Below are 20,835 nucleotides of genomic sequence, written 5' to 3' on the forward strand. Positions count from 1 at the left end.
AACCCAAGGAAGGGCAGAACAGCTGAGAGGGGTCCTCCTCATTGTAGTCAGAGCTGTAAGTCTATTTCTGAATGAAAGCTCAGGAGTGATTTGGAAGAGGAGTGAACAAATTGGGAACTTGCTCTGTATTCACTTCTAAGGAGCTTCTGAAACTCTGGGTCCCTGTTCCATAGATAACATCAGAGCTTTAAATGGCATGGACAGAAGGTGAAGACAGCGAATCACTGTAGGGGATGAGCTGGTTTATGTCTCATGATGCCGCAGTCCTTTTCTGACCCAGAAGTATGTTTTCATGTTAGTAGAATGACAGGCATGGGAACAGCTGAAATTTTCAGGAAAATGCCACAGGTTGTTATGTGCATTGTGCTTTTTTTTTGAGAAGTGGTTTCCTCCATGTTTTACCTAAGTATGAACTGAGTTTTTCATTGTAGTAACTGGAAAAATCCTTTTGAGTCTTGATGGTTAGGAGCTTGAACTTTATTGATCAGTTTCAGTCAGACTGGTTGCAACCAGACCAGGCAGGGAAAGAAAAGTGCACTGTTGGGCACAGCAGGAATATCACTGTCAATTCTCAAGTGTCTTAGATGCAGGCAGGGATTTCTTGTGTTGAGTGAGAATTAGTTCTCATGAAGCAGCATGGGAGCTGGTTTTTAACCTTCAGGGAGAAAGAAGTGCAGCAGTAGGTAGAGGAGAAGAAGATGATGGAGGCAACACTGTTTTCTTTTGAACCTACATGTGGTCTGGCATGAAACCAAGGAGCTGCTGTGGCTAACTGTATCGTAAGCTGACTTTGCAGTTGAGGATGGAATCAAGTAAAATCAACTGAATTCAGGATGGCTGAATTCGGGATCCTCTACATACATTTTCAATGCCTATTTTTAATTCGTCCATCTAAATACAAAAATAATCTAATATATAAAAATTATATAAGGTATAAAAAATATCAATTATATTCAACAGAATTGACATCCTTACTTTTAGGCTAAACATATGATGTAGTTTTTACAAAGATATTAAGTAGAGTTTTGCATTGAATAAACTTTTTTTTTTAAGACTGTCAGGTATCATACAATGGGAAATTTGAAATTCATTCTCACAGATAGAATGGGTTTTTCTCCCTTTGCTGCTGATGCCTTAGAGAGATCACTTTCTGAGACTAAGTTATTAGAGCGACAGCAGAGAAGAGCACAGAAAATGCAGCTTGATCTGGCTTGCGTGGAAGGAAATTGCAATTTCCATTCAATTGCACTGAGACGGAATTAAAACTTTTTTACTACACACAACTGATTTTTCCAATGTAAAAATCAGCTGGAAATTGATTGAAATTGAAAGGCTATTAGTAGCCTTAAGATTTTCAATGACTTCTCTAACATTTCCTCACTCCTCGTGCCTGTGAGGGAGAACTCTCCTAGAAAGGAAGAATGTATACTTCCAAATTTCTCTGCATCTGCCTGTGAAATGTCTGTTACGGATCAGTTCTGGACACAAGATAGCAGACCAAATAGCCCCAGGGAAGGTTCTGTCATCCCATGAGCTCTTGCTTGTAATTTAAGCTGGAAAAGAGAAGTCACACTAAATTTACCATCAAAGCCTTCCTGGATCCCTGTGGGAGGTGTGTCATATTGGCCTTACTTGTTCCGTAAGAGCAAACTTAAGGGCTGTGGGCAGTCACACAGAATCAGCATAGTTCCAGTTCACTCACTTTGAAAAAGGCAAAACACTACTGAGAAAAGCTGATTTAGCCAATAATTTAATCTTCATGTGATGTGGAATTATCCATCTCAAAGGTTTGGGGGTTTTTGTTTCGTTTACGGGTTTCGTGGGTGGGGTTCTTGGGGGTTTTTTTGCGTTTTTGGTTTTTTTTTTTTTTTTTTTTTTTTTTTCTCCTGCATTTCAGAGAAACTGCCACAGCAGAAATTAGGAAAATAACGGCCGTGTTGAGGCGGTGTGGATGAAACAAGACCCTGGAGAGCGCGGCATGGGCGGTGGATTTGGCCGGACTCCAAGCCGGTCTATGCGGGGGCCACGTCGCTTCCCTTCTGCATTCCCGCCTTCTCCTGCGGCTTTGGAACAGCAAGACCGGGAAAAACCCCCAGTGCCTTGCTCGAGCCACAATCAACCATATCGGGAGCGAGGGGGAAAAAAAATAACCATTGACGAAAATCCCTCATCTTTCTCTGAAGTGTGTTCCTTTTCTGCGGCACAGCAATGGGCAGTCCTTCGCTCTCACTTTCAGACACCTAGCTGGCAACACAGACACAATGGACATGACCCAGGCGAGGAGCGCAAGCCTGCCTCAAACCCGGTGGAGCCGCCCACAGAGCACTCCCACCTCCTCTCGCCCACTCTGGCGCCGCCCGCGTCCTCAGCTCTCCTCCACGCTCCAAGGCCCCACCCGCTCTGTCCGCATTGGCCACGCTTCGCCCGCCCCCACCCCCGCCCCGGCGAGGGCGGCACCGGCCGCGCCTTCGGCCGAGGGGCGCTGCAGCGGATCTGGGTGGGCCGGGGAGCCGCGGAGCGGTCGTCGGCTCGGGCTTGTTCTTCCAGCGCCCAGGGACTCGTCTCCCCGGCCGAGGCGAGCTTGCAAGCCCAGCTGCCTGGCAGGGCGAAAGAGAGACAAACTAAACGCCAAAGAACCTCCAGCCTCTGCTTCTGCCTGGTTTTATTTTATCTCCTGTAATTATTTCGGAAAAAAATAACCAAAAAATACATCGCCGTGTTTTTAACAATTCGTGCCGCGTGTGCAGCTGTTTCCTGCACACCCCTGATAAACAAAGGAAAAGGGGGAGGGGGCCACGTTTCGCAGAAGACATGCGTTCTGTCAGGAAGAGGTGGACTGTGTGCACCATAAGTCTCCTCCTCATCTTCTATAAGACGAAGGAAATAACACGGACCGAGGAGCGCCAGGAGGCAGCTCTCGCCGGGTAACTGCGGGGCGCCGTGACGGGAGGGCGATCCGAGAGGGTGGCTGAGCCGTGTGGATTGTCAGGTGCTCCGGAGCTACTCAGGCTGTGACCCGCAGCTTGCGATACCTGCGCAGCTCGGCGCTCTCGCTGACGGGCGCTGCCGGAGGGCCCGGATGCCGCTGCGGGACGAGTGGGGAGTGGGGCTAGCTGCCGAGCCTCGGCGGCCGAGGGTGGGTGCGAGTGCACGGGAAAGGACAGGAGCTGCCCTGCTTCGGAAGTTGCGTCCCAGCGCCGTAACGGGGAACTCCTGGGAAGTTTCACCGATCCGCGGCTGCCCCGGGACGGCCCGAGGTGGCGGCGGCGGTCGGTGGAGCTCGTTGTGCCTCGGTTTCTTGCCTTTCGCAGCCAGGCGTGGTGGGATGCAGGTCTGCTTCCGGCTTTGGTGTTTGCCTGGAAGCTTTGCTTAACGTGGCTTTTTCTTAAGGATTCTTGCTCTGAGAAAAGTGTAGCTCTCTTAGCTCTCGAGCTTCCTCCACTGGAAAGTCTGGTCCCTCGCTGAGACCATTAGTTACATACTCTTTCCCTTTGCTGCCTGTGGTTGACTCAAAATGAAGCGCGAAGAGTTCCTTGCCATTTTTATCTTTGCACATCAGCTTTCTCTTTATGTATGTGAATTCATCCTGCATTCCTCATTTTTCTCCCATCTTGCAGCTGTTCTGTGGAGATGCTAGGTTTTCAGCCAAGTTGGTTTTTCCATGGTGATGTATAAGATTTTGGTTTCTCTGAGCAATGCATGAATTTATTGGTCTTTTAATGTAATCGATAAAAGCTAAGTAGGAACTCATACTTTCTGTTTGTTAGTGCATGTCGACTGTGGGTCGAATTCTTTCACAGTAGATTTTTGTCCTCTTGTGTAAGCCCTTGCCTTAATTTAAGGAGGAGGCATAAGGGGGTTGTAAGTACCCGTACAGGCCTGGGGGAAGCTGAGGCAATTACAACCTACTTGACCCCCGGAGTTAAAGACGAAGGACATCCCTCTTTCTCAGGCAGTCTGGTGAGGGAGGAGGACACAGGCAGCTGGGCTGGGCAGCTGTCGCCCCGGCACATGCTGAGGGCAGGGACTGTCCGCACCTATGTGTGCAATATTTGCTTCCTTTTTTATTCAAGATTTTTACAGCTTTCTGGTATCTCTTCCTCCTGTTCAGCCTGAGTGTAACCCGGTTTCTACCACAAACCTATCTGTATTCTTAGGAGATGAACAGAAGTTTAAAATTTGGGGTTACAGCTATGTGAAAACAGATGTGAAAATGAATGTGTGAGGTAGAATTGCCATTGATACCCGTGTTTCTTAGTATGTGCTTCTTCCTCTCAGACTAGAAGGAACTGATGAAATTGTTCAGAAATCACTTTATATAAGTTCGCAATGAAAAAACTGCTTTCGGCTCACTGCACATAGTTTGACACAACTTAAAACCTTACTTAAATGAACTGTTGTTTTAATATTAAATGGAAGGAAACAAGCGTGTTTAGTTATAAATACACATGTTCCTAACAAACACTTTAAAATACAGCTATAATACACTTCTGACTAGTCATTGTGATATCTATTTCTTTATCAGGGAGACTTCTTGTGCTGTATGGTACTACTCACTTTCACTATGGAAATATTTTTTCTCTTCACAGCCTGTTGTCCCATTCATTACTGTATGAAGCAAAAAAAATAGCCTAAAAATGTATTGCTCATCACTGCTGCCTCTATTGATGTTACACTTTCTCCTGAATTAGGGGTTTGGGATGTTGGGTTATTTTTGACTGGTCATGTGAGCAAGCAAAGTCAGTTTTCCATGGGTTATTTTACTTTCAGAAGTTATGGATGTACAAGGTGGCCTATTTTATGGTTATTAGTGGCAGCAGACAACTCAAAATGGACTGGCTATATACAATTCCAAGTTACATGAGAACTTCTAAACCAGCTGTGCACTTTCATAGAGAAGTGTGCTAGGACAATTACTGTGAAGTGCACCCTACTTCACATAGACAGTAATGTCCCTTTCAAGGTTAAGCAAGTAATGAAACATGCATGTTATGCGCAGAGTAGTGTTGCTTAGACAGTGTCATCTTCTACTGAAATGGAATACACTTGAAGTCAGTTACTTTATTTGATGAACTATCTTCATGAGAAGAGAGTCTTGTTATATAGGTCTGATTGGTCACCAACACAAGGTAATCCAAAGTGAAGGCTGACACTGTCAGTTGTAAGTTGCTGCCACAGTGTGGCAGTTCTTTCAATTATATCAGAGAGGATTTGCAATGATTCTAGAAGATACAAAATAATCCACATTACTTTCGTTTATTTACACAATAAAGAATTACCTGGAGAAAGTTTGGATTTTTATGTATTAGTTTATTTAATATTGCTTTAAGTGAAAATTAATCTAATAAAAGGGAGAGGATCATCTAAATGAGCCCAACTGTATTCATAGTAATAACTTTAACACAAAGTGCTTAGGATCTTCTTTCATAAGAACATAATTTAACATTTTTTCAGTGTACAATCTGTGTAATTCACTGCAGTTGTAAATTGTGACTATGGAAATCAGCCATGTATCGATGCTATGGTTTAAGTGTTGGCAGTGCATTTTGTTACTAAGTTTTGTCACTTGTTTCACTGTTCAAGTGTGTACTAAATAATATTTAATCTAGAATAAACTAGAGACATCTCTGAAGTGTTCTTAGACTGAGAGCTTTACCTGGATGTAATTTGGTCATTTGCCTTTAGATGCATGCACTCAATGCATGTAGAAAATATATGCAGGAATATATATGTAATTAATATTATTACAACGATTTTGGAAAAGTTTTAGAGAATAAAAAATGTTAATATAGCAAAAGGTATTGGTTGGATACTGGCTATTGGATTTAGGGACTTCTGCAGCATCTTCCCATGCATTCAAGTTCGCAGGATTTGGGTAATTTGCATACAGGTCATGAACCTAAAGTTGTAGGTTTTTGGTAGATGGCAGCCTTACCTCTGCACCAGTGTGATGTCTGGGCTGCAGGGTGTTGGCATGAGGGTGAGGGAGAAAGGGAGCTGCAAGTAATGCAGGATGGTTTTGGTGAGGAGTATGGTAATAGTTTGTTAGTTAATGGGGCTTTTGCAATGACAGCACATTTTCAGAAATTGCTGCATATTACCAGTTTTGTTAATTTAGCTTAATTAGTGTCCTGTTATCCTTAATTAATTTTCTATTGCTTGTGTTTAGTCTGTTGTGTATTTTACTACGTATTATTGCTTTATATACAGCCAGTAATGTTGCTGTGTTTCTTACTAAGGGCTCTGATACCATTGTTATCAAAGCTTACAGCCGCAGAAAAACAAGTATCAGCAATTCTGGAAAGCTTTCAGGCTCACATCTTTACCGTTTTGTTCATTGAAGGGACTGGGTCAGATATTCTGTTTCCAAGTTATTGTTATTGGCAGTATTTCAGAGCATGCTTATTTAACAGAAAAACAGATTTCTATGTATCATTGTCCTGTGCACACCTGAGTTACAAGACATTTTTTTGTGTCCTGTGAGCACCTGAGTTACAAGACATTTTTTTGTGGTGGACTTTTGCCTCCAACAACTTTGATATATTTGTGGTGAACGGCCATGTTTAAACTCAACTGAACATTGCTCTGGCATCTAAAAGACTGTGGATGATACACTATAGATGATAATGGAAAGATGTGGAGATAAAAATGAGTTTTAGTTGTAACACCTTAAGTTGTGCTTGTAGTGTTTGGCTTCTTTGCCTCATTTATGTTATCCTTTTGGCTAATATCACTGCAGCTTGTGCTAGCTCACCAGGTGTTCAGTGGTCATCACTCAAAGCTTACTGTACTTATTTCTTTTAAGGTTACCTTGCCAAAAAATTACAATCATATGACTGATGGACAGGATAAGACAATTGGAATGTTTTGGATGTGTGCAAGCAAAAGTTTCATGAAATGTTAGGAAAATTTTGTATTTTGTATGTCCTTAAGCTCCAGAATTCCATACTTAAAAATCTTTAGCGTTTTTAAGCAGAAGGCCAAAAATATCTGTTAAACCAGTATTGCAGATTATGAGCTGGGCAAAGGCTTGAAATGTAATACTTGATTCTTAGTTTAGTACTAGAAATTTGGAACCTAGAAGTGCAGAATCTGCCTTACAATCATAATGAAGTTTTGTCCAGATTCACAATTTGGAGTTTATTGTAGTTCTTGTTATGGCTATTCCATTACAAGTATAAACAAATTTAAGCTCCTAATTTGCGTATTCAGCTATTACAGAAACTGTGTCATAGATTTTTTTCTGTTACAGTTTATTTTCTTTAGAAAGCTAAGAGATAGTTGCTTATTTTTTTGTGAATAAAAGGATATATTGCTGGGGCTTGGGATGTAAATTACTTAAGCTGGAGTTATCCTTGATGTAATTGTGTGCTTTCTCTATTGCATTGCAGGGATGGTGTACTGAGTGTGAGTAGATCAATCATCAATAGCTCTGATAAGATAATTCAAAAGGGTGGCTCCTCAATTTTCCAACATGCTGCAGAAGGTTGGAAAATCAATTCTTCTTTGGTAATGGAAATAAGGTGAGTTTCCTAAATAAAAAAGCAATTCATTTCACCTTGCCTATGATTATTTTAATTTATGTTGCTTTATGATTCCCTTGCTCTATAAAACAGTAATTTGATTTACATTTGCAAGTGGATGTTTTTAAAGTGTATCTATTTAGGTTTCAGTGTTAAATGCAACTGTATGACATTAGGCTTCAAAGTAAAGTCATCCTTCATAAGAATTAATAAAATGTTTTCGCCTGGCTGTGACTGTAAGACCTGTGTAATCAATCTCTATTATTCATGTCCATATTTAAGCTGGTTGTCTAGAACTCTTCCACAGTCAGTGGTGAGAAACTGGTGCTTTTAGGACATGATTTTCTCTTATGCTAAATGTTTGATATAGAACAGGTGAAAGTATCTTAAGCATACCAGCTTTTCTCCCTTGACTACAGAGGGAGCTTAGGCAAACAGCTGGGGTGCTGTCTGGAGTCAGTAGCTGGGCCATCAAGTGTTGTGAGTCCACTTGTGGCTGTGGCTGGTCCACATCACAGGGTCAGACACTGACAATAGCTGTGTCTTAAGCCGTTTCCTTTATTGATATGAGGCCAAAAAGAGCCTTAGGCTTATGCTGAGGGGGCAGCCCAGTAGCAGAGTTGAACTGTTTGATAGTTCTGATGTGTCTTTACAGTGGATCTCTGCACCTTGGGGCCTCAGAGAGTAGCAAGATGCCTCTGTGTGTGTCATGTTGTATCTTCCCCATCTTCATCAGGAAGATGGCCCATGAGAGAAACACATGATCATGGATTGGCATTGAGGAGTTCTAGGAGTGCCACATGCTATGAAAAATGAGGGAAAGTAACTATTTTTAACAACAATTGCATAGTAGATTAGACCTGATTTCTGAATATTAAGATTTTAAATAGTAATGTGTTCCAATTAAAATGTAGTTTCTATTTCCCTTTCTACTTTTATTTTTTTTTTATTTTTAATTTTTTTTAAATTAAAGGACAGTTTAGAAACCCCTAAATCATGCATTGTTTTCATGTATAAAAGCATGGCTTCTCTGAATGAGAAATATAAGAATTTTTTAAATGACTGCTATTTTATGTCTAATTCTAAAACATGCAGAAGATAAAGGTAGCTCAGAAATGTATGTATCATAAGTTATGGGTCCAAAAGTTGGGAAAAAACAGTTTTTTCTACTCGTGAAGTACGCTGATTTGGAAATGATTGACGATAAGTAGAGACAATTATTCTCAGTCATTTTACTGAAAATTTGAGTATCATATTTCAGAACCATTTAAAACCGATACGCTTTACTGCTCAAGCCAAACAATAAGCAAGAAAAAGTATTACAATAACCTTTTGGTTAAAATCAAGGGAGAAAATTAAGCTTGGGTTCTGCCAATTTTCCACCTGTTCCAAATGCAAAATATGTTATTCAGACAATGAAGTAAAACAGTGGAGAATGCTTTAGTATGTTTTCATCCTGTTAATACATGTATATCATTTCATGTGTAGTAATTTCAATCTACTAGATTAATGAGATTCAAAATCTCATTTTTTTCTTAATCAAATCAAAATCTCCTTAATCAAATCAAAATCTCTATTTTTTTCTTAATTGTTTCCAGAGAGGGAAATCTCTCTTATTTAATAAATCACTACTGTGTACTTAAGAGCCACTTTTATATGTGGGGTTTTAAAATACCGTGCAGAGAAGGGGGTCTTTTTTGTCTCATTAGTATAGTGAAGAAAGCAGTGTATCTTGTACACTGGCTTAAGTACTAGAAGTAGAGGTTCCACTGTAATTCTTCCATTGTAAGAGTGTACCATAGAGGGCATAAAGCCGAGATTATTTAGAAGTCCACATTGCCAGTCTTGTTTTCAGAGGAAATGGCTACCTTAATGAACTCTGGGGCAGACATAGAAGGTAGGTGTGAACCAGAAAATTATTTTAGATTAATGTGACTTAGGGTCAAAAGTTGACATGAACTCTATGAAAGGAGTCAGTGCTACCCACCAGGCATAATCTTTCCAGCAATCCTCTTTGCTGACATGTATAGCACATTCAGTTATGGTTCTCAGTAGTGAGAGAGGGATATCAGGCATGCTTTTCACTGAGGAAGTTGCATGCAACCCCTTGTGATGTATTTCAGTCTGATGTTGACTAAATTATGTACATTCTCTCACTTTTTCAGGTGGTTTGCTATGCACCTTTCTTCCATGTTACAGTAAGAAGCATTTTAGCTGTAGTTTTACACTTACACACCTTTGAGGACTAACTTTAAAAGTGTCTAGCAAAGTCGTACAGTATTCTTGTGGTTTAACTAACTGCTTAGCCCTCCATAATATGTTGCATGCACTGTGTAGACTATGAAGATGATTCATTGTGTATAATTGCAGCTGTTAACATGAAGAGTGGTTGGTGGTCTTGTGGTGTGATCATAGGAAGTAACAGTAAGAGATAAATAAAAAGCAAGTTAGTGCCTATTGAGTAATGTATAAAATGTTATCAGTTCTAAGTAGTGGAGACATAATTTGTGAAGCCATTAGTGTGCATCATAAAGATATTTCATAAAACTTAGAATCATCCACGAATGACAGATGTTTTTGTGTCTTACTTCAGCTTGCCACCCACATTAGCAATTTTCAAATGTAGAAAGTATTTTTTTGCTTTGTTCAAGGACAATTGGTCAGTGATGTGTCAAATCATGTTGATTGGTATCTAGAATATTGTACTTTGCTATTGCTTTCTTGACTTAGTGGTCATCGTCTCTCACCATTTTATTTTTGCTCAAGTTAGTGATGTGTCTGTCAGCCTCAAAGGCCTTAGGAATTCTTGGCAAAGCCAAGCTCAGATAGGAGTCAATGAGTGGTAAATCTTCTTCATCAGGACCCCATGGAAGGATGGAAAGCTTTCAGTGGGTTTCTGGTGCTCTGGAACTTTACAGCCAGAAAAGGCAGTCTGTGGAGTGTAGCAGCCTTCTTGGGAAGGCACCAGCCTTTTGGAGATACTAAGCAGGCTTAAGAAGAAAGTGCTAGACTTTCTGTGATTGAGGTGAAAATTATGGGTATTACTGATTAGTATTACTATTTACTTGGGGCTGTGTGAAATGTTCTGCCTTTACAGTGATTGATTTAGTAGGAGACTGGTTTTTGCAACTGATGTTGCTTTCTCATTGCTGGCAACTTCTTTGAAGAAGAATTGATCATTCCTGTGACAAAGGGATGAAAGGGAAGAAGACTGCTTTCTTGGCTCCCTTTTCTTTCTGTGTTATTTCAGTCATGAAGAGGAGTCCAACATCTGCTAAGGTTTTATGTCTTATGTCCTTTCTACTCTCTGTAGCAATGTGAAAGTTTTCCTCATGCTTATAGAAATAAGGAGACTTCATTTGTAATGAAGGCTATAGTTTCAGAAAGTAGGAATGTGTCTGCAATGGTACAAACCTGTTTGAAAAGGCCTTCCACACAGGACTGATGACAGCACATCTGTGACCTGTGTGAAATGAACTACAATTTCCTGTCTGCGACTTTTTTCTACTTACTTTTAAGTAAATATGGTAGTTTATGCTGAAAGGAGCAAAATAAGGTTATGAATTGCAGGAAGGCAAATTTTTGAATTACTACATTGGCAATGTATTTATCTCTACAATGTAACAGAGACTATTTCCTGTCCAAAAAGTGTGACAATTTGTATGATGTCAGCAGCATCTAAAAAAAAAAAAAGCATCTTCCTCCTTCAAAAGGTTCCAATTATTATCAATTTTTGTCTTACAAGTTAGTGTGAAACAGCTCTGATAAGTCCCTGAAGTGCTAGCAGTAAATACAGAGCCAGCAAAGGAGCACTACAATTGCTATGTAGTAAATACAACTCAGCAATGGAGCACTACAATTGCTCTGAAGCTTTTGGAGCAATGTTCCGAAGCCATTTGCACTGTTTCTTTCTGATTGTTTTTGTGTCAAAGACATAGAATCCAGGGTTCTCTGGTCTGGTTTAGTCATATTAATCCTCAGGAGATTTTTGCTTGCCAATCTATCTTACTCTACCTTGCTTATCTGCTTCAAAAGCTGGTGTATGGACAACCTTCCTTTTGCATGCCCACTCTCTTGAATTAAAGTGTTTCTGTTTGTGTGACATCCATCAGCTGGGAATTCTTTAAAGCCCTTCCAGGGTTATTTGCAGCTAGGTATGTTTTTAACAAATCCAAATTAGTGGTTGAACTAGATGATCTTTCAAGTCCTCTTCCAACACAAACTATCCTATGATTCTAAAGACTGCTTTTCTTGAAGAGCTTTTCTTGAAACCCTTTCAGACTCAAGTAAAACCTAGCACAGGTGCTGTGGTCCTCACTGCTTCCTCAAGAAACCAGCAGGAGCTGGAACTCTAGTCATGTAAGAGTAAGCTGTGACCACAGAGTTTGTTCTTTCATGTTGTTTTTAATTAAAATAATTTACCTGGCAAAAAAATCATGTTTTATCTAGGTTGCAATCCCTGGTGATTCTAAAGGCTGAGCGCCACCTTCTACTTTCCAGCTGTGGAGTGCAAAGCAGAGTTAGGATTTGATAGATTGAAAAGTGGGGTTGTTCATGAAGGCCTGTCAGAGACAGTCTGCAGGAAATCAAGAGGAGGGAGTAGAAATCTACAGCATAAAAGTTTTTAAAAAAAAGTTGAGTGGTTTTTTATTCCCAGGTAAATGAAGGATATTGCTAAGAATAAGGTGTAGGCCTAAGCAAGACATAAGGAACAAGAGCAGCCTCAGCTTCTGTGGAAAAGATCTGAGGAATACTATGCTTCCAGTAAGGCCAGGGAAGCACTGACAGAGGTGCCTGGGGAGGTTGTCAAGTCCCCACCACACGGGATTATTAGGAACATATTAGATAAACATGGGCTTGGGGACATGTAGGCAAAGGCATATCTTCAGTGGGCACAGAGAGGATCAAGTCCATCTCTGTTCCATAATGTGATTGCTGGTGAAACTTCCTGGGCACTTAGGATGCACTCTAGAGGCTTCTCCTCACACCTGGGGGGGTCTACTCAAGTCCAGGCGCAATGAATTATGGCACTGCCTTCCTTTACAAAAGTGACTTTCCCCAGAAAAATCATTGACAGTCATATTTCCATTTTCTTAAGAATGTCTAAAAATATACATGGTTTTGTAATCTTCAAATTGTCTAGTGGTCTATTTTCTTTTGTTCATTCACACAGTTCTGTGGCAGGTGAAGAACAGTTTGAGATTGTATAATAGTTTTGTGGTACAAAGACAACAATACAAAATGAAACTAGAAAAATGTGTGAAATGAGAAAAATGCCATCGTGCTGCCCCAGAGCAGTACATAGTCTTAACATATGGAAAGCAGTTCAGAGATATTACTGTTGCATGAACTCATCAGAGAACCCGGAGTTTCTGTTGGTACTTAAATGTTATGGAGATCTCTTTCTGCTTATCAAAGAAAAACCGTAGGTCAGTCACAGATTATGACACTGTGGTTTTTTGAGTCGTGTAAACATGTTCCAAGCAGCTGCTTTACTGTAATTAGGGGTGAGTCACATCAGTCTCACCTGACCACAAAATGGCTCAGGTCACACCCTGACACAGTTTTATTTGTCATAAAAAAACTTGAAAACCACCTTAAATGAAACTGTTTACACAGTTTAGCTTAAGGCTGCAGAACATTGTTTCTTCAAGGTTTGCTAAAAACACTGCTCTTTTTTCCCTTACAGTTGAGCTTACTTTTGAGTTTAGTATGCAGTTTGAGGTAGATTAGTGCTTACTTGTGAAAATCGGAAGTACTGTTATTACCATGGTATCAGTGAGTCAGTAGCACAGAGGAACTTAAAATAATAGCATGGACTCTGCATTATTTATCATATTACTGTCAGTATCAGAAGATACATGGATACAGTCAGATGAATCAATAAAAAATATTTTAATGTTAACATGATTTAATGTTAACATAATGACAGCCTCAGATAAGAAAATATTTTTGAATATGTGAGAAGATACTAAGATTAGACATTTCTGACTATCTCAGCATTTTATTGAAAAATAAATTCTGTAGACATTTTGGAAATTTTGGCTGTGTTAAATGAGTGGTTGATTATCTGATTCTAATTCAGGTCTACATGAAAATCTTTGGAGGACTTTTATAAGCATATAGATAAATGAGTTTTGAATGTAAGCACCCAAATGAATAATGGAAGCCAATGTGCTTTTACTTTTTTGACACTGTTTGCGTAACTTCAGTGCCTTCCTCTTTTAAAAATAATACAGAAGATACTGCATTCATGCGCAAATGTTGTTATTTTTTTGCTAGCATGGGCAGTTTAAGGCCAATTTTTTATAGATAACAGGAACTAAAGCAAATCTTCTGGTGATCATGTGACTTTTTGTAGTTGGAAATCTAGTTCCTGTGAATTGCAGTTAATTTTTTGAGGTTTTGACATTCATCAGTGGTTATCCCTTCTCACATCAAAGTTGATGTAAAATGAGTTTCTTGATAGCTTGGCCGATGATGTTTGTAGGTTTTGATGGAATCATATTATCTTTTACAGCTCCAGCGGTAGTAGACCTCTTCCTATGTGATGAATAATTGCAGTAATTTTTAATACTTCTAGATTAGGCAATTCTTTCTTTCCTTTTCTTTTTTGTTTTGTATCAGTTGATCTATCTGTTGCAGAGCGCCCACAAAGTTAAGCTGTCAAAACCAAGGAGATTTAAAGTCCATTCAATTTAAAGGCCAAATTGGAGTCTTCATCTTCCTTTTTACAGAAATACCTTGCCTGGCCTTAGCAAAGGCTAAACTAAGGATTTTAAGATTGTTTATCCTGCTTTTCTGAGTCCCTCATATGCCTCAGCATGTTGCCTTTACTGTGAGGCTGCTTGCTTCATGTGTGACAGCTGTAACAGCCCAACATATTCCAGATATTCTTTCCTTTTTTTTTTTTTTGGCCAAGTTTAGGAAATGAGAGGAATTACTTAAAAACACTTTATATTATGTTTCACTTTTCCTATGGCTTTTAAGATCTGAATCCATGCAAGATTCAGACATACTCTTCTTTCTTGAGGCAGCAACACAAGAGCTGGCTAGTGAGTATGGGTGTTTCTATTGTTCATCTCTTTTAATTTGTGGGGGATTGTTTCACCTTTATGGCTGTGACTAAGTGTTACAACTGCTAGCATAACATTTCTAGTCATCTTTTCCTGATTGGTTGTGCTCTATGGAAGTTTTTCTTTAGAAGCTTAATATGTAAAAAACATTCTTTTAGTTAACAAAATATCAATTTTTTTTTTAAATTCCACCTTACCTACTGACAACAGTGAAAAATACTAAGTTTTTGTTTTTCTTCTTATCTTCGTAGATGCAGAGGTTTCTAGTAGAAAATATGTACTAAACACCCTGACTGTTTCAGCACTCCTTGTCTTTTCCATAAGAGGGTTGTACTTGGTTCAGATGTGATTTTTCTTCACAAACATACCTGCTTCACAGGTGGACACAAGCTTGTAAAGCTTCACTCATGTCTTAGTTTGAAAAGACAGGTGTCTGTTAAGGAAGGCAGGAGCTTCTCTTGAAATGCAAAATGTAAACCCCCTCCCTCTGAATTATTATAATTTTGAAATTAAGGAGCTCTTAGGCAAAGATATGGGAATAGGAATAACAGTTCTTTATTAGGAAAAGTAAAAATAAAGATGCAGTAATAAAAAATAGCACTGACAGAGTCAGAATACAACTTGACACCCTGTGGGTCAGGGTGGTGGTAGCAGTCTGATTAAATGGTGGCTGCAGTCCTCCCAAAGTGACAGATGTATTTCTGTTGAAACAATGACTCTGTAGAAAGGGTGTAGGTTTTCTCTGAAGGTACAGTGGTGTTGTAGATGGGTCTGGTCTTTTTCTGGGAATCTAGCAGGAAAAGGCTGATCTTCTTGGATTCTAGTGGGAAAAAGCTGCCTGTGGTGTTCTAAATGGCAGATTATATCCAGGTAGGAATGCTTGGCTCCTCCCCCTGGATGGAGCATCTCACAGTGGGATGATGTAATTTTATCAGTCATGCTGTGAGACTCAATGGCCCATTAACAGAAGATATATCCCCAGAGGGAGGATTGGTTGTTGAAGAGATAAAGAAAATCATCCCACCTGGTTTTAACAGATAGCAATTGAAAACACATCTCTGGCCACATCTTGCATTTGCAACCTAAGACAGCTGACTTGCAATCCTGAGCCATCAGTAGCTCCTCCATCTCTGGCCTAGGAATTTTTTCAGCTTTTTATGTCAAGGGCGTACTGAAGACTGCCCTACTCTGCCAGTTAAGCGTCAGTCATTGCATACATTAGTCATAACTTTGCAGTCATTATGTATCTATTTTGAATCTATGTTTTGAACATGTGCCAATTTTTAGACCCTTATTTCTACCGTTCTATTGGGGACAGAATCGAAGCTTTGGACAGAGTTTATTAGACAATCTCTCCCACTGAGTTACGAGGTATAGAACTTGTTTTCTAAATCCCTTGCATGTTAAACCCCTTCTCAGAGAGGAGTCAAGGTGTGATTTTAAATTTGTTTTTATGAAAACAAACTGCCACAGTTCTTTTTAAAAATGTCTTAATTCCAAAATTTTGTGAATTGTGAAGATAGTCAAACACAGTATGCCTTCAAATTTTCAGTTATCTTTCCTTCATCTCTTTTGTCTTTGTGCGTAGAAGGCATTAAGCACTCGTTCTGTAGTATTTGTGTGTTACATTGTAACCACAGTGTTAACTCCATCCTAAAAGCTTTGCTCTAACTCAATCCTAGAGCATGGGAAATTACCCTGGCAGGACTGACACTGTTTGCCCTCTGCTTTATGATGTATGGTTTGTGCAGTCTATACTGCTGCTAGATAAAATTCCATTTGAGCAGGGAGTGTTGGGTTTTGTCTCTACATTTTTCTGTCAATGCAGGAAGAATATTCTCCAGTTCTTGGATGCCGAAAGAGATGTCTCAGTGGTCAAAAGCAGCTTCAAGCCTGGAGATGTAATTCATTATGTACTGGATAGACATCGCACTCTAAATATTTCTCAGGATTTGCACAGCCTTCTCCCTGAAGTTTCCCCAATGAAAAATCGCCGATTTAAAACCTGTGCAGTTGTTGGGAATTCTGGCGTCCTTCTGAAGAGTGGTTGTGGAAAAGAGATTGACGGCCATGACTTTGTAATAAGGTAAGTTTTTATCTGCTGTTGAAGATGCAGGGTACTATGTTTCTTGCAGAAAATCTGGGAGAAATGTTTTAATCTGACATACATATTACTGGCATTAGCTAAATTAATCTGAAACATTATCCACCAACATGTGGTTCCCCAAATTTAAATTCATGCTTATATTATTGATAAGAAGATTATTGTGAAAATAAAACAAGGGAGAGAGGTTTGCATTACTTAATTTTGGTTTTTGCTGTGCTTATTCCAGACAAAATGATTCTTACAGAGGTCTTGGTTGAAGAAATGCAAAATGGTTTCTTTTTAAGAATACTCTTTTTTAGCTTTTGGTCAGCATAGATGGCCTTTTGTAAATTACTGCATTACTTTTGAGTAGCATGTAGTAAAATTTCAGTGTAGTATATTGACGTTAAACGAGGATGCCCCTGAGGTAGTGGGAAGTCACCCTAATATATTCCTTCACATTGGTTTAAGAATCTATTCTTGCAGTTTGGAGGAAAATGATATGTTTCTCTTTTTATTTGTTCTTCAGACACACAGAGTAGAGGGCCTTTGGATTTCATGTATCATGTCAAAGCTGGCCTCATTTGACATGTTGGCATTATGTAGAAAATGCTGAGCAAGAGATGGGTACTTCTGCTTTTGAAGCAGAAGTTTCAATTGATTTGGTTTGAGAAGGGTGAAAGGACAGAAAAAAAAAAAAAAAGGAAGACTGTGACAGAAAGCCATATAGAAATATATTAGTCATTACAAGTTATTTGCTTTTTCCTTTTTTCACCTTAAAGAGTGATGAGGACAATAAATAGTGAAAGGACATGGAAAAGAAAAATAATGGTTTTGCAGTACATAAATAAAATAATATACATGAGTTTTATATTTAATTTGAAAGTTATTTTAACAAGTTGCAACTGAAGTAATAACACACTTCTCTTTCATTTTCCTTGTTAGTCATACTTGTACCACTAGTTATTGAAATTAGCATCCTTACTTACTGCAGAGGAAATCTAAAATTAATTATCATGGTTTTAAACTGCATGTAGCCTATGGCATGCTTTTGTATTTTCTCTGGGATTAAGTGTGATTCATTTAACAGGATGTCGTGGTTTTGGACAAATTTAGGAGGAAGTGCTCTGAAAGGAAATGTTCCGTATCCTTTATACTGAAGAGTAGGTTTTAGCAACTTTTTTTTCACGAGTTCTTACAGGTTTGAAAGTATTTTTCTTGGAGAAAGTGAAAAAATTGTTTATTTAACAAGCAAGTTGTTTACAGGTATGGAAAGAATGAATAATGTTAAATAATAAAACTTTTTGCTGCTTGAAATAAACAGGGCCAGGAGACTTCTTCTCCTTTTTAATGCCTTTATTAAAAGTGATCAGCTCAGGATTGGGCGGCTTGGCAGGGCTGCAGTCCCCATCGCGTCTCCCAGGGCGACTCAGAGGAGGAGGATATGCGCAGCTCTGTCCACTAGGGGCAGAGCCGGGGAATCCAGGCCTCGTGGGAGCCTTTAGGGCATGGTGTCCCCTGTCAGATCTTACTTTCCCTGGCTCTGTCCCGCCTGGTGCCGGCGTCGGGACGACTCTCTGCTCAGGGCGAGAGGGGCTCTACATCTCTGCAGGCTCAGCAATCGGCTCCTCATGTCCAGACATCACTTTAGTCTCTCAATTCTTATTTGGCTCGTTGTTTTTGGGGTTTTCTCTGTGGGTTTGGAGTCAGGGTCCCACAAAGCATTCTGGTCTTTGGAGTCACTTTGCATAACCCCCCCACCCTCTCAGGTGTCTTCCCTATGTTGGAAGAGCGCACTGCCTCGGGGAAGGGCCATCACCCCACCCAGCCAGGCCTTTTACTAATACAAAAGAGGAGATAAGCTACAACGACCCGTGATTCCCATGACAAAACACCAAGAACCCTGGCAGAGACAGAGACCTGGCTGCGTCCCTGTAACTCTTTCTCACAAAAAAAATTTTAACCGAATTTTTGTTCATAACACTGCTTTGAAGAGATTCAGAATTTTTTCTGTAGTGTGGTTCAGTCTTTTACTGAGTCTGGAGCTGGTCTCTGGACCAGCATGCAATGTCGGGGGGGCCCTGGACAATGTTTTGCTTTTTGGATTGGAGAAAAGCTGCATAGTTCTAGAAGACAAAGCTACTGATCAGGAAAATCTTCTGCTTCAATTAACAAATGAAAAGCTAACTTAAAAAGGAAAGAAACTACTCCATCTGTTTTTCTCTAGAGAGAAAAAGCCACTAGTTGAGAAAAAGCAAGAGTCTTATCTCTGTGTTTTAAAACACAGGTGGCAAAAAAATGTTATCACTTCTCTTTCCTCTTTCTCTCTCTCTGGGTTTAGCTTAAAGCTATAGGATGCATTTTTGGGCACAAAGCAGGCGAACAAATCACGCCAGGACACAAGACTACAGAAAAAATTAGATGCTAAATTTTCTAGATTTAAATTTTCATAGGGAAGGCAAGATACATACTTCATTTTAAATCATGTGCTGAATTTCTTTGCAGTCATCCCTATGCTCTTCTGCACATTTTAACTAGCCATGAAGCTAGGTGATGATATCTGATAGGAGGTTTTAACTAGTTCAATTACATGGAGGAAAGATAATATTCTAGAGACTTGGTGGAGCTTAATAAAATCAGTAGGAAGTTACTGTTGCTAATCAGGAGTTTAGACTGGTGAGAGAGGCGCATGTTCTGTAAAGATGATGAGGAAATGGAACAGGTTGCCCGAGGAAGCTCTGCATGTCCCATCCCTGGGCGTGTTCAGGGCCACTTGGTCTAGTGAAAGTTCTCCGTGACGATGGTGGAGGATTTAGAACTAGATAATCTTTAAGGCCCCCTTTCAACCTAAACCATTCTATGATTCCATGAAACATCTCTCATATGGTGTATGACAACTAAGTGGTCTGTATAACAACTAGTGAGTCTGACAATATTCTGATTAATAATCTCTGATGTTTTGAGAATAACGTGCTTGGCCCTCCTGCCTATAGGGAGTTTAAATGCCGTGGGTTTTTTTTAATTTACAAATGAAATTTAAGATTTTTTAGAATTTACATATTATAATTTAAACTATGGGATATTTATTTATTTACATCTCAATGGATGTATAGTTATATAGCATCTGTTTAAATAACAAGGAATTTGTTTGTAACTGAAGTTAAAGTAAAAAACAAATCAGTCATCAGAGTTAGTTTCCTACATTCCTCATCTTCCCTTTAGAAAAATTGTACATCACTTGGTATGTAATCACATGGTGTAATTATGAAATTCTGGAGTGCTTCATAAACCCTTACCAGTATTGCTGTTAGGACTCTGGTATTAAAATGTACCATGACAGTCTGGTAATCTTTTTACTTTTATCTGATCTCTCTAGAAGTAAAATGTCCTCACTTATGTGTTGCCTGATGGTATACTTGAAAGGAGTTTCTGAATGGATCCAAATGTATAGGCTGGTGAAGTTTTGTAGAATCTTCTGATACTAAGTGCCTTATGTCTATGTGCTATGACAAGTATGTCATACTATTCTGGTTAAATATATTCCATTGATTTTGATTGTATTTTATTGGAGGGGGGAGGGGGGTGAAATCTGAAGGAAAATTTTGTCTCTGAGAGTTGTTTCTTAGAGGAGCAGTTCTTAGGTTAGAGTTAACACCAACATTACCATTAATTTAATAATCAAACTGAGAGTGAAAGTCTGTGACAATGAAGAGGACACAACAGATATCCAACAATATTTTCACTATTGATTAACTCAAGATCCTATACATGGAGTGAAAGTGTTAATAATAATGGACAAACATGCAGAAATTTCACAAGTTTAGTGAAGTCATGCCTATTTTGACAGTAGAAAATATGGTCCGTCAAATTAAAATCGGAAGAGAGGAGACTCTGTTTGTAAAAGAATCCCAAACTGTGATGACTGTGAACTGTTTTCTGATTCCCATATACTTTTCCTTTTTATCTCTCATGTCTTTATACTCCATAAGGAGCTATTGATCTGTGTGTCCCTGCTACTCTCTTCTAGTGCTGTCATGGTTTGAGCCTGGCACAGAGCCAGTGCCCCCCATGAAAATGCCCTCACCCTGGTGTCTGCTGTGAGATGTGACCAGGAATAAGCAAAACAGGCTTTAGCTTAAACATAAAGAAC

The 20,835-nt window shown here is 39.4% G+C and overlaps 1 protein-coding gene across 2 annotated transcripts in view; it reads left to right on the forward strand.

The window, feature by feature from the left end:
• Positions 1-2,462: 2,462 nt before the first annotated feature.
• The window catches only part of ST8SIA4 (ST8 alpha-N-acetyl-neuraminide alpha-2,8-sialyltransferase 4), a 56,163-nt gene continuing 37,790 nt past the window's right edge, over positions 2,463-20,835 (forward strand). Inside the window, exons 1-3 of one of the 2 annotated variants that reach the window (XM_064736394.1) lie at positions 2,463-2,924; positions 7,392-7,523; positions 16,428-16,685. In XM_064736394.1, coding sequence (XP_064592464.1) covers positions 2,812-2,924; positions 7,392-7,523; positions 16,428-16,685 — 503 coding nt within the window. In that variant the 5' untranslated portion in view covers positions 2,463-2,811. Of the gene's footprint in view, positions 2,925-7,391; positions 7,524-9,617; positions 9,722-16,427; positions 16,686-20,835 lie in introns of those variants that run through there. The other variant, XM_064736395.1, reaches the window with a different exon arrangement.

This window comes from Zonotrichia leucophrys, chromosome Z (genome assembly GCF_028769735.1).
Source record: "Zonotrichia leucophrys gambelii isolate GWCS_2022_RI chromosome Z, RI_Zleu_2.0, whole genome shotgun sequence".
In the NCBI taxonomy this organism is placed as follows: domain Eukaryota; kingdom Metazoa; phylum Chordata; class Aves; order Passeriformes; family Passerellidae; genus Zonotrichia; species Zonotrichia leucophrys.